This window comes from Pteropus medius, unplaced genomic scaffold (genome assembly GCF_902729225.1).
Source record: "Pteropus medius unplaced genomic scaffold, Ma_sr-lr_union100, whole genome shotgun sequence".
Taxonomy (NCBI): domain Eukaryota; kingdom Metazoa; phylum Chordata; class Mammalia; order Chiroptera; family Pteropodidae; genus Pteropus; species Pteropus medius.
In genome coordinates this window covers 11526803-11538939 of record NW_024349802.1, presented here as the reverse complement: position 1 = coordinate 11538939, position 12137 = coordinate 11526803, and the positions used below count along the sequence as shown (strand labels likewise).

Genomic DNA, 12137 nt, shown 5'->3' with positions numbered 1-12137 from the left:
CAACACGCGCAGGCTCACGTTGGCGCTGAGCGCGGGCGAGCCCTGGTCGCGGGCCTGCAGCGTCAGCTCGAAGGCGCGCAGCTGCTCGTGGTCGAAGGCGCGCTGCGCGAACACCACGCCGCTCTGCGCGCTCACGGACACGTAGGACGACAGCGCTCGTGGCTCCAGGTCGCTGGCCACGATGGAGTAGGAGACTTGGCCGTTGGGTCCCAGGTCCGGGTCGGAAGCGCTGACTTGGGCGATAGATGCCCCGGGTGGGTTGTTCTCGGCCACCGGGACCATGTAGGAGGCCTGGAAGAAAACAGGAGCATTGTCGTTGACATCAGCGACATTAAAGGTGACGCTTCTTTTGGAGGAGAGAGGAGGTTTACCTCTATCGGTGGCTGTGATGGTGATGTTGTATTCCGGAGTCTGCTCTCGATCTAGGGCTCCATCTGTGACTAACTTGTATGTGTTTTTCGTATCTTGAACTATTTTAAATGGGAAATTTCCATGTAGTTGGCATAGGGTTTCCCCATTTAATCCAGAATCTCGATCATGTGTTTTGATCAGGGCAACAACAGTCCCCAGTTCAGCATCTTCTTGTATATGTTTAGATTCAGAATCCAGGGTTATCTCCGGAGCATTGTCGTTTTCATCCAGAATATCTATTTGTATTTTACAATGGGCTGTGTGACGTCCACCATCCTTTGCTTCTACCCCAATCGTGTAGCTCTCTCTCTCTTCAAAATCCAGTCCTCCGCCAGTGGTGAGTTCCCCTGTTTTACTGTCCAGCTTGAACAGTTGTCTCACTTCCTTACCAATATTGATGAAAGCGTAAGTGATCTCAGCATTGATGCCTTCATCCAAGTCAGTGGCCATTACTTTTAGCACAGAGGAGCCCACTGGCAGATTCTCCTGAACACTGACCCTGTACATGTCCTGGGCGAACACTGGGGGGTTATCATTTGCGTCTGCCACAACCACCCTGATCTGGGTAGTGCAGCTTCTGGCAGGCTCACCCCCATCCACAGCTGTGAGGACCAGGTGGTGGCAGGACTGCTCTTCCCTGTCCAGGGGAGCTTTCACTACCAGCTCTGGGTACCTACTGCCGTCTAGGTTCTCCTTCTGGATCAAAGAGAAGTGCGGATCTGGGCTGAGGTAGTAATGCTGCAGGGAATTGAGCCCTACATCTGAGTCTTGTGCGGATTCCAAGGCAAAGGTAGCTCCAGTTAGGGCCAGTTCACTGATTTCCAGCTCGGTGATATTTCTGCTGAAGGTCGGTGGGTTATCGTTCACATCCTGAATCACCACAGTTATATGAAAAAAGTTCAAAGGCTTTTCAGCGACCATTTCGAATTCCAGAACACAGGTCGACTTCTTGCCACAAATCTGCTCTCGGTCTATGCGATCACTCACAAGTAAGTCCCCGTTCTCGGTGTTCACTGTAAAGAATTTCTTCTCGGTACTAACCCGCAGGTTCCGAGTAGGCAAATCTGGCACACCAAGCCCCAGATCCTTGGCGAGGTTCCCCACCAGCGAGCCTCTTGCCAGCTCCTCCGGAATAGTGTAGCGGATCGGCTCCGAGAGCGCGGGGCAGAACAAAGACAGCAGGAGGAGAAAAGGCATTCCCCTCCGCCCAGCCCGGCCCTGCGGTCCCCAGCGGCTTCCCATCCCTCTCTCTATGCCTTTGCCTTACTGATTCCGAAGAGCTGAGATTGCTAAATGATCCCAATAATTCTCTGAGCAGGAGTGACTCCTTGATTTGTCTTGGCAGGCAGATTCTCTGATAGGTATCTCCGCGGCAGAGAGCCGGAGAGGGAGTGCACAGTTCCCCGGATTCCGGGGTCCAATGAGGATTTCTTTAGGTCTAGAGGAGCTGACACTTCGCTTAGTACTAGCCGACAGCGGCACCCCGCGTCTGGGCTGCAGAACTGCAGTACTGGTTACTAAGTTCCAAATACAGAGATGCCTAGAAGACAATTCCACTGTGTCCTGATACAGATAATCATTCTTCCCATTGGACAAGAATTTTCATATTATTTTAAATATTTACTATGTCTTAGATCTGGCTGTCATTTCTTTGAAGTTGAACTTTATCCATCCAAATCAAGTGATTTTTATTCTTCAAAGAGCAGAGGTACCTTGCTGAAGATATTTATTGGCAGAGTGGTGCTTTTAGTTTCCATTTTCATAACACCTTTCCTGCTTACCTTGGTAGAACTGAGGACCAAATAAAATAATATATAGAAAGTAATACAAATGAAAGACAGTGTTGGTGGTGGCGTAAAGTGTAATGTGTAAATACTTGAAATAGTTTGATATGTGTTATTCCACTCTATTTCCTTTTCTTCTAACTTATAAAAGTTATGTCTCATAGCTTTTAGTTGTATCTTGTTTCACTTTCCTGTATCTCATCTTCCTTTTTATTATCTTTATCATCTTCTTATCTTTATCTTCTCTCCAAATTAATATGTAGCAAGGAGATTGGTTGTCCTTATAAAATAGAGGCATAGTAAGAAGCAATACACTCTCTTTTCTTTAGTTTCCAAGTGTCTATTTTTAACTGAAAGACTATAAATAAAAATTATTCCACTAATTTTATTTTTCCACACTACATTACTATTGTCTTTAATTGTATTGTTTCTTCTCAAGTAGCTTAATAATGGTGAGTTATTTGGATTATGAGGGTGAAGTATGAGTCCTTATAATTATATATTTCAAAGAAAGTAATCTATGTTGCCAAATTTTCCTTGATACCCAGCTTACTATCTGGTCATCCCAGCTCTTTGTTATTGACACTCTTCTATTGTTAATAAGCATGGCAATTTTCATGTTTCTGATATATGTCTTACAGTTTTGATTCCACTTCAAAACTAGAAAATTCATAAATAAATTGTTTAACCTACATAATATATTGTCGTTCTAAAATTTTAGAGATGTGTAGCAGTGTTGAACTCATAGTAGAATAGCATTAGATACCCTTGTGTTCAGGATTCTGGACAGAAACTCATAGGCACCTCTACTTTATACAAACATAAAAAACACTACTGACTCAAGACTTTGTTCCAAAACATGACTGAGCAAGTACCTTTCCGCCACTGTGTAAACTTTTATTAGTAGAGGAAAGTTGTCTTTTCAGAACACATATGAAACTAAAGATTCAAACATTTAAAAAGGTATACAGTATATATAATATGTACACTCAAGAATTTTATTATGTAAAATCTAGTGAAGTTTATAGAGGTTTAAAAGGTATTTTTCCATTGCATGAAAAATTTAGGACACATACCCAAATCAATAACTTTTTCTGTAAAAAATAATGGAAAAGTGAGTTTTCCTGTAGGAGTGAATGATATCAGCATCTATTATACAGATTCTCCTGTTAATCTTTGGATGCATTCATTATTCAGTGAGTCTGCACATTTTACATTGAGATCAGAATCGACCCTATATAAATATAATTGGATCCCCTTCAAATAAATGTTCAAAGAATATTTTAAAATAAAAATCAAGTGGCCCTAGTTTCCCAAATGTATCAATAAACCTTTCATGTGGTTGAGTAATGTAGCCTACTATTCCATAAATAATGTTTTATTACCATTTCCCCATTTATTCATACTTTGCAGCTGATGTTCGAGTTGAAAATACAAAATATGAAAGATCAAAAATTCATTTAAAAAGAAGCTCTTGAAAATCATCTTCAGTAAATCAGAGGTCAAAGCGAATAGGGTAGCTCTGTCATTACAACACATACTCATGAAATTTGAGACCTACACACCAGCATTTCATTAAGAAAAATCTATTAATTTAAGATAAACACATCTCTGAGAAATGAGTTTTAAAATTTTAAATCATTTTAAAGTTGAATTGATTTTCCAAACACAAATCTTAGACTCTAATAATAAAGCAAAATTGTATGCAAACATTCAGGTAGATACTGATTATGAAAAGTGAAGGGGTTACCTGTAACCAGAAGGTGTCAGGTGTATGACATATTTGAATTTAATGAACAGCAGTATCTAAATCTTTGGAGATTTTAAATTACATCACAGAATGAAGTACAATTCTAAGGCTCCTCATTAATTCCTTATCTCAACAGATACACATGTTCAGTAAGTTCATGGTGTAATCCAAACTTTCCAGATTTCAGAATGCCACAGACATTATCATCACTAGAAATTTAAGCTCTTTTTTTATATTTATGATGCAGAAGTTTTCTATATTTTCCACTGATTTATGCAAATACTGTAAATTATTCCCTTATGCAGACAGCAGATATGCTAAAATGGCAATGTTGCACAGTATCCTTTGTAAAACATATTCACTATTGGTATTTAGGCAAGTATTCAAGAAAGAACATTAAATCCAGCAATTTTGACCAACCAAACAACTCATTCATTAAGATAACAGTTCTAAGTATAAGAAAGTCTTTGGGTAAAGTGATTTAACCACTTTCTTTTGAGGTCTTTTTTTCATTTAAATCTCTGGACATTAGCTAGATTTTCTAAAATATCTACATATTGAAAAAATAAGACATTAAACCAAAGTATAACTTGAAAATAAATGGAGAAAGCATCAATTATTAAATTAAATTAAGCTAATCTCTAAATAAAGTAAATTATGACTCATTACATAACTAACCTATTTTGAATGTGTAAGAAAAATAACTGAGGAAACAAATTAATAAAATGCTCCAAGCATCCCTACTGAAAAAGAAAACTCACCTGGACAACTTCTGGTTCTTTGTTTGCGTTTATTTTCTCAGGTATCAGAAGAGGCTCGCTTTTCTCACAGCTCTCGTGGCTGATGAGCGTGTCCGCATAGTTGGGCTGCGGGAAGATCAGGTGACTCTTCCGTGAGTCCGCAGTGAGGGACACCTCATGGGAATAGGTCTGCAGGAACGCCTGTACCCCGTCCACGCCCACAAAGTGAGAAGCGGGTAGCCTTGCCAATCCGCCTCCAGAAGCCTGGAGCAGGCGCGATGTGTACCAGCGTCTCACTCTGAGCGCCAGAAGAACGATGACAAAGGCGAGGAAGACACAGGAGACAGCGGCCACTGCCACCACCAGGTACAGCGTGAGGATGGAGTCGTCAGGGTTGGCAGAGGGCTCAAAACTGCCCAGATCCGCCAGGACATCTGGGATGTTGTCTGCCACGGCCACGGTGAGGGTGACGGTAGCGGAGAGAGGGGGCTGACCATGGTCCTGGACCACCACTACCAGGCTCTGCTTGAGGGCGTCTCTGTCCAGCAGGGCACGCGCTGTGCGCACCTCGCCGGTGTGCAGTCCTATTGCGAAGAGCCCTGGCTCGCTGGCCTTGAGCAGGCGATAGGACAGCCAGGCGTTCTGGCCTGAGTCTTTGTCCACTGCCACCACCTTAGTCACCAGGTAGCCAAGCTCTGCAGAGCGGGGTGCCAGTTCCACACCGGTGGAACCATCGGTGGGGAGTGTGGGGTACAAGATTTCAGGAGCGTTGTCATTTTGGTCCAATATGAACAGGATCAGTGAAACATTGCTGCTAAGTGGAGGGTCTCCACTGTCACTGGCTGTCACCCACAGCTGCAGGTCTCTAACCTGCTCATAATCAAAAGAGCCCAGTGCATACAGGATTCCAGTTTCAGAGTTTATGGAGACATAGGAGGAGACAGGTGTTGCCTGAAATGTGTCCTTGGCCAGAGAATAAGTGACCTGGGCATTGTTGCCACTGTCGGGGTCGTGGGCGGTCACAGAGAAGATTGAGATGCCTCTGGGATTGTTTTCTGGGATGTAGGTGGAGTATGAGGCATGAGGGAAGATGGGAGGATTGTCATTGATGTCTGCCACTTTCAGAGAGATGTGGTTTTCTGTAGACAGGGGTGGGTTTCCATGGTCAATGACAGTTATTGTGATGTTATAATCTGAGATCTGTTCTCTGTCCAGGGTTCTCGTTGTCAATAAGTGATAATAATTATCAACTGACTTTTCCAATTTGAAAGGCAAATTCCTGGGGATAGAACATGCAATCTCACCATTCTCTCCAGAATCACCATCATGTATGCTAAAGAGTGCAATTACAGTTCCAGGAAGACAGTCTTCAGAGATGGAACTGGCAAGAGAGGTCAGGATCATTTCTGGGACATTGTCATTCACGTCTTGTACTGTGACCACCACTTTAGCACTGGCAAGAAGAGCACCTCCATCCTGAGCTACCACTTCCATGAGATAGAATCTGGATTCTTCATAATCCAGTGATTGCACAGTTGAGATTTCACCCAGATTAGAATCAAGTTGGAAAGTCTCTGAAATTTTGTCTTCTTCATTGCGAAAAGCGTAGGTCAATTTCCCATTTATTCCCTCATCTGGATCGGTAGCCGTTAATGTGAGCAGCCGAGTGCCCACAGGTATGTTCTCTGGAACACTCACTCTGTACTCTGATTGGGTGAACTGGGGCGCATTATCATTTGCGTCGAGGACCATCACTCGGACATGCGTAGTACTAGAAAGTATGGGGTCTCCGCCATCTAAAGCCGTGAGAAGGAGATCGTGAACAGCCACTTTCTCGCGGTCCAAGGGCTGTTCAAGAACCAGCTCCGGGTATTTATGTCCATCAGTTCCACTTTTCTCATCCAAAAAGAAGTGTATATTGGAGCTAAGCTGGTAATTCTGGAGGGAGTTCACACCCACATCCGCATCTCGAGCGAAGGGAAGCACTAACCGTGTTCCCGTAGCCGCATTTTCACTAACTTTTACTTTTACTTCCTCATCCTTGAAACGCGGGAAGTTATCATTAATATCTATTATTTCTACTTCTACTCCATAAATTTTCATTTTATTCTCAACCAAGATGTTAAAACTCACCAGACACCGCGCACTCTGAGCACAGAGCTCCTCCCGGTCTATCCTGCCCGCGGTGACCAAGCTGCCACTTCCCAGGTTCAGAGCGAAAAGCTGCGTCCTACCTCTGGAGACGATGCGGACTCCGCGCTCCGCCAGCTCCCGGGGCTCCAGCCCGAGATCCTTCGCAATGTTGCCTACGAACGAGCCTTTGTCCAGCTCCTCCAGCACTGAGTAGCGGATCTGCCCGGCCCCGGCTCCCCACTGCGTCCCCAGGAACAGGAAGAGCAGGAGCAGCTCTCTGCAGTTCCAACATCTCAAAGGATCCGCCATTGCCTTCTCTCTGACCAGTTTTCCTTTAGGCTTGGTTCCAGCCTGCTGTTTCCTTATTTCTTTGAAGCCAAAGGGAACGCATTCCTTGCTGCAAATGGGAGAGGGGCCCGCGCGGAAGGCTTTCCCAGGAGCTAGTCCGGTTTGTGCATGTTTAGTGCAGAAGGAGCAAAGTAGGGTCGCATCAGCAGCAGCTTCTTTCCCACTTTGGTGAACAGCGACACTCAGAGTCCTAACAAGTTACTACACCAATTCCATTTTTATTTCATAAATGTTTAATTATATTTTATTTCCAATAATTTGCTGTATCCTTTATGTATTACCATGTGACATTCTTTATATTTAATTAAGATTTAGTTCTGAAAGGCAAAAGATTTCCATAAACCCCTGAAATCAATATAATTATGAGGTTCCTTTTACTTCTTTAGGAAAGTTTTATTTAATGTGCCACTGAGTTTATGTCCTTTATTTACTTCTTATCTACATTGAGTTCATTAAATTAGGACATAGTAATTTTTACTTTTGTAGGTTTTAAGATTTCAGTTTTGTATTAGGAATATTTATGAGAACGTGCCCATTTGTACATAAAAATGTCAAGGAAACAAGCCTTGCTCTCAATGCATCTTTCCAAAAAGGACTACTGATTCAGGCAAATTGTATTAGCTGTCATATGCAGAAAAGATTACAGTGTCATTTTGTTACTTGTGAGGTCTTTGAGAAAGGTCTTTGAGAAAGTTTCCTGTTTTTCACATTAGGAATATGGTAGCTACATTATATCAGACTGAAAGTTTGAGCTGGGTTAACTGTGCGTTACTTATACTTTCCTATTACCATGTCTTAATTGGAATGTTATACAGTGACAGACTCTTGGGGGAAAAAATACATATAGTAACTGTGGAGTAAAGGGCTTTAGTTCCTCACGCATGCAGTAAAACGTCTATAACATAACAAGGAGGCAGTGAGTGGACTTTCTATGTTGAGACAGATATTTAATGTTATCACCTTTATATGGTAGCAGAAAAAGAAAAACCTCATGACTAAAAAAAAGTGGACATTTCGGAGAGTCCATTAGGTGAAATAATTTTTTCTGAATGACATCTTCATAGGACAATGAAGAAAGTGAAGATATTCTATATCTATAATTAGAAAATTCAAAAAATAAAGTTTTAAGTACACAATGCAAGTATAGGTTGCAAATGTTTTCTCAATGTACAATTTTCACAACAGCAATTTGTTACTATGCATAAGAGAGATCTCTCCCATCTATTTAACACATTCCTAATAGCAGACACCACAGACCTCAAACTTTGCCCATCCTTTAAAAGTAGATCTGGAATCTCGAGACATTTAGCCTGTAAAGACACTTAGATTGATGGTGTTCATGTCAGTCCTACCTATGCTCTGCTGTTGACAAGCCATATTGTTGGGTAAAATTCATCCTTTTTCTGGTTTCCAGTTCCCCCAAAAAACACTATAGTAAGATGGGGAGTTCTCTTTACTCTAGAGTACTACAATTCTTGGAGGAAGTAAAATTAAAATTTGAGTAATAAAGTCCCTGAATATGAAAGAAATAGCTTAAGATATCTACAGTAATAAATCCTCAGAGGGAAGGATTGTAAAGATGAAGAAGAAAGAGATCTCATGTAATAAAGGCTTGTAATTATGAACGAATACATCTCACACATTACATAGAAAACAATGTCAAAGTTTTGGTTAGATAAGATCAAGATAATTAGGGCAGAAAACTGCCTAAATTCAACCCAGAAGACAATACAATATGAAATGAAGACTCCTACCCCAGTTAGGTGATTCGTTAAGAACATTTGAACCCAAAGTGAAAATAATTAAATTAAAGCTTACCTTTAAAATAGTATCTGAAGCAAATGGGCCTTCAGCATCTTCAGGATTTGTACTTGGTACCCATGAAGCATCTCCGCAGAGGAGATCCTGAGGAGGAGCCACTTCTGGGGTCACGTTGATAAAATTAAACTCTGTCTTAGCTGATTGTGAGGCAACGCACAGATTATAGGAATAGGGCAATGTTCCCTCACTGTAATTGGAAAGAACCCCAGGTCCAGGCTTCGAACTGAGGCCAGGATGAAAGCAACTCCAGGCGGCCGGGTTGGAGGAGCGTCGCAGGTGCAGGGCAACCGCCAGAATCACCGCGAGGAGGAAGAGCACTGAAATCAAGGCCAAGGCCACCACCAGGTAAAACTGCAGTTCAGCCTGGGGGTCAGAGAGCGCAGGGCGGTCGCTGAAGTCTGGCAGAGCCTCTTGTAGGCTGTCAGCGAAGACCAGGAGCAGCGTAGCTGTGGCCGAGAGGGGTGGCTGTCCTCCATCGCGCACAGCGACCAGCAGGCGCTGGCGGGCAGCGTCCCTCTCGCTCAAAGCACGCGCCGTGCGCACCTCTCCCGTGCGCAGCCCCAGGCTGAACAGTCCGGGCTCGCTGGCCTGCAGCACGTGGTAGGACAGCCAGGCGTTGTGTCCCGAGTCCGCGTCCACCGCCACCACCTTGGTGACCAGGTAGCCGGGCTGCGCGGCGCGCGGCACCGTGTCGAAGAGCGCCGAGCCGTCGGGCCCCAGCGTCGGGTACAGCACCCTAGGCGCGTTGTCGTTGCGGTCGCCCACCAACACGCGCAGGCTCACGTTGGCGCTGAGCGCGGGCGAGCCCTGGTCGCGGGCCTGCAGCGTCAGTTCGAAGGCGCGCAGCTGCTCGTGGTCGAAGGCGCGCTGCGCGAACAGCACTCCGCTCTGCGCGCTCACGGACACGTAGGACGACAGCGCCCGCGGGTCCAGGTCGCTGGCCACGATGGAGTAGGAGACGCAGCCGTTGGGTCCCAGGTCGGGGTCGGAGGCGCTGACCTGCGCTATGGAAGCACCGGGCGGATTGTTTTCTGGCACGTGGACCAGGTAGGCTGACTGCTGGAAAACTGGAGCGTTGTCGTTGACGTCGGTGATGTGCAGGGTGATGGTAATGCTGGAGGAGAGGGGCGGCTTGCCCCTGTCAGTGGCCATTATAGTGACGTTATATTCAGAGATCTCCTCCCGATCCAGGGCCCCATCTGTCACTAGTTTGTAATAGTTCTTTGAGTAAGATTTCAATGTAAACGCTGTGTTTCCCAATATGCGGCAGTAAACTTCTCCATTTTCTCCAGAGTCTCTATCTCTTGTTTTTATCAAAGCGATCACTGTTCCTGGTGGTGAATCCTCTGGAAGGGGAGTAAATACTGAGGTCACAATCACTTCGGGTGCACAGTCATTCTCATCAAGAATTTCGACTTGGATACTGCAATGTCCTGCTAGATCTCCAGGATCTTTCGCTTCTATACCGAGAATGTAACTATTAGCAATTTCGAAATCAAAATTATCCTTTGTTGTGATTTCTCCTGTTCTTTTATCTAAGCTAAAAAATTGTTTCACTTGTTCATCCACATTATGAAAGGAATATGTGACTTCCGCATTACTGCCCTCATCCTGGTCGGTGGCGGTCACTTGAAGCACGGAGAAGCCTGGGGGCACACCCTCCTTCAGGCTTACCCTGTATACTTCTTGGCTGAACACTGGGGGGTTATCGTTGGCATCCGTGACTTGGATTTGGATCTGTGTGGTGCCACTTTGGGGTGGGTCCCCACCGTCCACAGCTGTTAGGACCAGTTGGTGGAAATTCTCCTCTTCCCTGTCCAGAGAATGTTTCAGAATCAACTCAGGATATTTACGTCCATCTGGAGTCTGTTTCTCTGCGAGACCAAAGTACTCATTGTCATTAAGGTGGTATCTTTGCAGTGAGTTTGAACCAGCATCCAAATCCAGGGCTGGGTCTAGTGGAAATGTTTTACCTGGCTTAGTGGATTCTCCAATTTTTAAATCAATCTTACTCTGTTTGAATAATGGAATGTTGTCGTTTATATCTTGCACTGTTACTGCTACTTGGAAAATATTGAGTGGGTTTTCAGCCACAGTATCGAAATCCAGAATACACAGAGGCTTTTTCCCGCAAATCTTCTCTCGGTCTATCCTGTTGCTCACAAGTAAGTCTCCGCTCTCAGGGTTTACAGTGAAATATTCCTTCTCCGCGCTAACCCGCAGCTTCCGGGCCGGTAAGTCCCGGACACTAAGCCCCAGATCCTTGGCGAGGTTTCCTACCACCGAGTTCTTGGCCAGCTCCTCGGGAATTGAGTAGCGGATTTGGTCTGGGAGAGCCCAGCCAAACAAAGACAGCAGAAAGGGCAACAATACCTGCCGCCACCGCACCGGGTGGCTTCTCTCTGCGCTCAGCCTCATCCTCCGTCTCCCTTCGCTGCGGTTCTGCTTCCTGGCCGGGAGGAAGAATGAGCCCTCCGTGGATGGCAAAATCCGGGGTAAGGTCACTTTTCTTGCTTTTGTTTTCTCTAACCGAATCCGTACTGGCGTCCTGTGTGGTTGGTTTGAGCAGGAAGTTACCCTCTAAGAGGCTCTCAAATATATTGCAGATCTTCTCGCTGTTCTTTTGACCTATAGCGACGCCCAGAGGTTTTCCCGTAAAACTGCTCCAATGACTTGAAAATGTTTTGTAAAGAACAATTTTTTCTCTTTTGGATTAATAAAGAGTATTTATTTGTTTTTATATAGGTATAATTCATATAGTTCCAAATTCAAAAGGCACACATGGCACATTCTATAGGCTCTCCCTCTCTGCTTTCAACCACACATTTCTCCCAGGAGAAATGAGTGTTCTTTTTTGTGTATACTATTCCAGAGATATGCTTTGTACAGTGCAGCAGATTTTTATAAATATCCTCCCTTGATTTTATAAACATATATCAAAAAAGCATCTTGCTTTTTCCATTCATTATATCTTGAAGATTATTTCATATCAATACGTAAAGACATTTCCCATTTATTTATTATAGCTATGTAGTAACCCATCATAATGGTTGTACAATAATTTATTTCACCAGAAATATTATTTTTTAAAAGAAATCCAGTGCCAATTCAAACAGAAATATATTTTCCATATGCTATTAGGTTATAAAT

General features: G+C 44.0%; 4 protein-coding genes across 5 annotated transcripts in view; all 4 read right to left on the bottom strand.

Annotated features, from left to right (window-relative positions):
* Window positions 1-1688, bottom strand: part of LOC120581458 (protocadherin gamma-B3-like) — a 3364-nt gene extending 1676 nt beyond the window's left edge. Inside the window, exon 1 of the mRNA XM_039836377.1 lies at window positions 1-1688. This exon is cut by the window's left edge and continues 765 nt beyond it. Coding sequence (XP_039692311.1) covers window positions 1-1653 — 1653 coding nt within the window. The 5' untranslated portion in view covers window positions 1654-1688.
* The window catches only part of LOC120581195 (protocadherin gamma-A3-like), a 142910-nt gene that overhangs the window by 112536 nt on the left and 18237 nt on the right, over window positions 1-12137 (bottom strand). The gene's annotated exons all lie outside the window — the stretch shown is intronic.
* On the bottom strand, window positions 2136-7158 carry LOC120581452 (protocadherin gamma-A5-like). Its single transcript, XM_039836371.1, has 2 exons — window positions 4707-7158; window positions 2136-2202 (listed from the first exon to the last, which is right to left on the bottom strand). Exons 1-2 carry the CDS (start codon window positions 7125-7127, stop codon window positions 2158-2160), a joined length of 2466 nt encoding a protein of 821 aa, XP_039692305.1. The 5' UTR covers window positions 7128-7158; the 3' UTR covers window positions 2136-2157.
* LOC120581450 (protocadherin gamma-B2-like) lies at window positions 2320-11572 on the bottom strand. Of its 2 annotated transcripts, none has more exons than XM_039836368.1 (2): window positions 8985-11572; window positions 2320-2475 (listed from the first exon to the last, which is right to left on the bottom strand). In XM_039836368.1, exons 1-2 carry the CDS (start codon window positions 11403-11405, stop codon window positions 2347-2349), a joined length of 2550 nt encoding a protein of 849 aa, XP_039692302.1. In that variant the 5' UTR covers window positions 11406-11572; the 3' UTR covers window positions 2320-2346. The 2 variants fall into 2 exon arrangements, with proteins under 2 accessions (XP_039692302.1, XP_039692303.1); XM_039836369.1 differs by lacking the exon at window positions 2320-2475 and adding an exon at window positions 8146-8260.

What these genes read in the sequence shown, in the direction of transcription:
- LOC120581450 (XM_039836368.1), bottom strand. Translation starts at nt 11,405, where the DNA reads ATGAGGCTGAGCGCAGAGAGAAGCCACCCGGTGCGGTGGCGGCAGGTA. An exon ending in CTTCAGATACTATTTTAAAG is followed by an intron (nt 2,476 to 8,984) that starts GTAAGCTTTAAT and finishes CTATTTTATAAG; the next exon opens with GACAACCAATCTCCTTGCTA.
- LOC120581452 (XM_039836371.1), bottom strand. Translation starts at nt 7,127, where the DNA reads ATGGCGGATCCTTTGAGATGTTGGAACTGCAGAGAGCTGCTCCTGCTC. An exon ending in AAGAACCAGAAGTTGTCCAG is followed by an intron (nt 2,203 to 4,706) that starts GTGAGTTTTCTT and finishes TTTGGTCCTCAG; the next exon opens with TTCTACCAAGGTAAGCAGGA.